This window comes from Oreochromis aureus, linkage group 7, assembly GCF_013358895.1.
Source record: "Oreochromis aureus strain Israel breed Guangdong linkage group 7, ZZ_aureus, whole genome shotgun sequence".
NCBI lineage: Eukaryota > Metazoa > Chordata > Actinopteri > Cichliformes > Cichlidae > Oreochromis > Oreochromis aureus.
Window position 1 is genome coordinate 60,243,141 of NC_052948.1, and position 4,906 is coordinate 60,248,046.

Consider the following 4,906-nt stretch of genomic DNA (forward strand, 5'->3'; position numbering starts at 1 on the left):
GTATGTTTTTAATAAAGTGGTGAATTGACCCTTTAAGACACCCCCTGAGGACCATGTGAAGGGAAGTGTTACTAACCAGTAACCTGAGCTGTACAGCTGTGCTCTGTATGTTCAGATCTCCGTTTCATCCTGTCATAATTAATGCAGGAGTTCATGCAAGAGTGATCAAGAGGCAGCGATTAAACACAACTATGCATGACGAGTACGAAAGGATAACAGGAGAGGTAGTCCACAATCTACCAACACACACACACATCTTTCGCTGTCAAGCTCTGTGGCCTAGAGGTATGCAAAGTATCTTCCTATCCCTAACCCCTACATGCAGGCTAAACCCAAACTTGTGTGTGGAAAAGGTGTTTAGCAGAGGGAGGAAGTCATCTTTTAATCGAGGTGTGAAAACACTGATGTGCTTGAGATCAAAATACATTCAGCCCTGTCAGTCATACCGAATAAAGCCACACACTGATTCAGGTTTTTTCCCCCATTTATTTCATCACTAACAGTCGTCTGTAATATTGTGCTGACTGGCGTCATGGCGTGACTTCTGTTGCTGTAGCCTCACAGTTGCTAATCTAGAGCCATCTATCTAGAAAAAGCGGGCTGAATGTCCCAAACTAAGATACCCAAACTGTTCCTGATCAAGCGACATAAATGAGCTACACGCAGGTCATTTTGGTGCGAGGAGACATCACAGTGAACTCCACAGACACAGTATTATCAGCTATGTGTCATAAAGTGTTACTTCTCACCATTTACAGGTAGACAGAGTCACGATCTGAAATCACACAATGCTGACATAACACAGGGTAAATGATTTATTTGAAGGACGATCTTAAAATAATGATATATATATATTAGCTTCTGCTTCTGACCCCTCCCCTTGCAGCAGGGGCGCCACCAAGGGGGCCTCCACAGTGGCACCCCTGGCAAGACTGTCCTATGTTGGTAATAATTCTAATAAACATGAGCACAAGTGAGAGGAAGACAACCCCAAAATAACTTAAAACATTAACTTGTTATTTATTCCAGCTTTAAACAGATTATTATGGATGTCAAAATCTTACGTGGTTTTCATGTATCTATTTTCAGTGATGTTGTTGTACCTATTTAAACTGGAAATAAAAACAAGTTCAAGATTAAATCTCACTTATGGAAATGTGTGGATTGTGGCCTATATTTCCCTTGTGGGTTTTTTTGTGGGGGGCGTGGGGGGGTCCCTTGTGTTGGGATTTATTTTGCTGATTGGGCAAAAAACATATCTACCATAATGTAAATAACTAACGTGCACGTTCACACATGTAAACCTGCTGTTTCAGTTTGTTACACAAATGCGTGTGGCGTCTGATAGAGAAAGTAATTCCTCGACTTAAACTTTGATATAAACATCTGGCTTTTCTTGTCTGTTCACATTGATTATGCTTCAGTAAGAAGCTTTTCATGCTAACAACACTGCTCAGAGCAGCAAACCAATGTTCCACTACAATAATCCAGACTCAGATTTAAGGGGCACTCCGTCAATTTCGCTAACCAAATTCAAAGTACTCATCAGGAGACGCAATCCCCAGCTGATGTAAATAAATTGCTGATGTTTTCTGTTTCTGTCACTCCTCATGACAACACCTAGCTTATCTCATGTTTATCTAACATATGGTCTGGTCTGTGATTTAAAAGCTGTGGGCATTGAGGGGGCAGGAGGGTCTAATTAGAGATCATATCCAGTTGCATTTTAGGAAATCCAGAAGATTCAGAGGTTTGGGATCTGTTTGAGAAACAGGAGCCTCTGCTGTTTCTGTTTGTTTTCCAATCCATTTCCTGTGATTCCCCTAATCTATTACTACATTGCTGGAGTTCCCCTTTTTTCCATAGCTGTTTCGTTAGAAAGATGGCACTTTTTTCTTGCTGTTAACCCAACCTAATAATCAAATAGATAAATCAACTTAAAAAAAAAATAGGTTTGGAAACCTGGTGCTTGTTCAGGGCTCTTCATGACATAACACTTGGCCTTCTCTGGCTTTGCTTACTTGAAACGCTAAGAGCTCATGGAAATATATAATGCATGATGTTGACTTTGTATCGGTTTAAAGGGTCACAAGCTCACAGCAATCAAAAACCACAAGAATCAAATAGTTCATTTTTTCTTTTTAAATCTAGAATGTGAGAGTTCAGCAGTATGGTTAAATACATATGACTTCTTGTGCTTAAGAGACACGCTATACTGTATGACAGGACAATATCGAGCGATCTATCAGCTCTGCTTAGCCGACTGGATCAGGGATCAGTATAAGTTCATAAACTCTACGGTATTATTGGTCCAAACCCTGATATCATTCAGAATATTAGGCAGTTCTGGGTAATAATAGTCAGCGCTTATAGTTTCCAGTCTTATTTTGAAAAGGAAGCAATGAACTGATCCCACAATTACTTTGTTGGGGACTGAAAGAGCTTTAACATGTTCTTAGCTGACTCATCTATCTGTATAGTAGTGGATAGCTGACTAGTCTTTACTGTGCATTAAGATACATTTCACGTTGGCCTTTTAAAGGAAACTTTGCATGGCCATTAGACCCACTTTCAGCATAACAACACTTAGTCGTGTCTTTCAGTCGCTTCAGCGAGTTATCGGACTCCCTGACAAAAGCGAGCTGTTACCTCTGAGCCATCCTTCCATCAATGACGCCTTAAAGTTAATTTGAGGACTACAGATTTTAAGAGGCTTGTTATAATACTCTTCTAGGTTATTTCTCCTAACAAGTGGTGCTTTGTTGACCTTCCTCTTACAGGTCAAAGGTCAGCTATAGAGCAGCATGGCATCTCTCTCTATAAGCATGCTGTCCTTTCTAGCTTATTGTGCATGACTACATGTCAGAATTATTGCTATAGAACTACATCATCCATACAGAGGTGCATTTTGGGTAGGGGAGAACATCTCCCAGTATTGCCAACACTGATTTCTCTGCCCCTGAGTTTATGGCATTGCATAAAAAAAGTCCAACGTGCTTCCAAGCAAAGTGAGTCTATACGAGTGACTCGCACACAGGTGTGTTGTCAGAGTCCTGGCTGTGCATGGAGCTCAGCCCCGTGTCCGAGTCCTCATCGTTTGTGTTGCAGGCTTTGGACAGACCTCGGGCCTGTTCCACCCAGCCGCCGCTCTTCTCCCCTGATGCTGGCTCTGCATCAGCGCTCACTGCGCCCAGCTCCCCCTTTCCATCATCGGTCAGTGTGTTGTTCGCTTGCTCTATCTCCATGGTTTCCACTTTGGCCAGCAGGTCCAGCAGTTCACTCTCCTTGGTTTCCCAGAGTGCCAGACTCAGGTCCAAGTCCCCCCTGATGGCGTCCAGATCTGTCTTCAGTCTCAGGCCGATGTAAAGGCTGGTGTCCAGCTGCGTTTTGATCCTTTCCTCTTCCAGTGCGAGCTCATTTTCAGACAAACTCTCAACATCTGGTTCCACAGCTGGAGGAGCGGACACAGTGAGACACATCTCCTCCGAAACACTGTCAGCGTCCTGTGCTGCTTCTGCGCCTCTCTCCTCCCGCCGACGCTTCATCCACCGCCGATTCAGCTCCTCCTGGATCTCCCCGGTGATGCTCTCCATGAGCGCCTCGCGTTCCGTCAGCTCCTCTTGCAGCCTCACCACCTCCTCGCACCGGCGCGCGTATTCCTCAAACTGCGCAAGCGTCTCCGACGTGCACCGCGCGTCCTGATGCTCCGCTTTGCGCTTACAATCAGAAAGAGCAGGAGCCCCTGAGGTGGAATCTACGAGGTAAGTGTCCTGCACGTAGTTCACCCCGTGTCTCTTAATGCGGTCGAAGTGCACTTTGGCCTCGTAGCGCTCGATCTCCCGGTCCAGGTCCTTGATCCTCTGGATCTGCTGGCGGATGGTGTGGTCCTGAGAAATCACCAAGTGGACCAGCGTCTCCATCTTTTCCACCGAGCTTTTATCTTTAGAAACAGTCTGCTCCTTCTTTTTGTTCATTTTGTCCAACTTTCTGAAGGCCTTCCTGACGATGCGCCGCTGTTTCTCCTGGGACAGGTTGGCCGCAGCGGCCGCGGCGGTCCAGCAGGTCCGGGCGGTACCCTTGAGCAAGCCGCCCGGACCACCACTCTCCCGGCTCTGGACGACCCGGGCCTCGGCGCTGCGGGGCCCGTTATTGGGGAGCGAAGCCTCGTTTTTCACCAGGACAAAGCGAACATTCTCTTGCTCGTCTCCCCAGGCGCTCCACAGCCGGAGGATTTTGGTCTTGTTGGGTAAAATCCTCTCGAAGCCTCTCCATTTCTCCACCACGCAGTAGGACTGAGGAGAGCCGGACAGCATCGCTGCCGAGGCGCCCTGCTGCAGGTTCTGATCTTCCAGCAGTACTTTGACCACGTCGGCGCAGGTGGTTCGCTTCGTCAGCCCAGAGACCAGCTTCTCCTCTCGGCAGACCCATACCGAGATCTTTCCCTCCTCCGGCTCCATCTCCGGCTGAACTCCAAGAAAGAAAGAAAAAAAGTTCCCTCACTGAATCCTCTCTGTTGCCTTTGTCTGCTGCAACTCAAAAAATAAAGGAGACAAAAATATTTTTATTAATGATGCAAAACATTCATCAGGAATTCTCTGCGCACTCGTCTGTGTTAATCAGCTCTCACTTGAAATGCGCTCAGAAGTCCGGACATGTAACCTCATTACGCTTAAAAATATCTCCCTTATTTCTAAAAAGAAAAAAAATGACATATATTTATTTACCTCCGTGGTCTGTTTTGGGGCAGTCTGCTGGGACCTCATGGCTCTCTCCCCGGCATATCGATCTGAGCCCTGCACGCTGCTCCGGAGAGGAGATGAGGAGTGCGTCCTTGCGTCGGGGCAAGCTGCTCTGGTGTGTAGGACAAAACAGGAGGGTGCTGTAACGCTGGGACACGCCTCCTGCC

The 4,906-nt window shown here is 46.4% G+C and overlaps 1 protein-coding gene across 3 annotated transcripts; it reads right to left on the reverse strand.

Annotated features, from left to right (window-relative positions):
- Window positions 1–466: 466 nt before the first annotated feature.
- Window positions 467–4,906, reverse strand: rassf10a (Ras association domain family member 10a). Of its 3 annotated transcripts, none has more exons than XM_039615807.1 (2): window positions 4,725–4,906; window positions 467–4,463 (listed from the first exon to the last, which is right to left on the reverse strand). In XM_039615807.1, exons 1-2 carry the CDS (start codon window positions 4,761–4,763, stop codon window positions 3,015–3,017), a joined length of 1,488 nt encoding a protein of 495 aa, XP_039471741.1. In that variant the 5' UTR covers window positions 4,764–4,906; the 3' UTR covers window positions 467–3,014. The 3 variants fall into 3 exon arrangements, with proteins under 3 accessions (XP_039471741.1, XP_031594202.1, XP_031594203.1); XM_031738342.2 differs by having other exon boundaries at window positions 467–4,526; window positions 4,725–4,905; XM_031738343.2 differs by having other exon boundaries at window positions 467–4,532; window positions 4,725–4,905.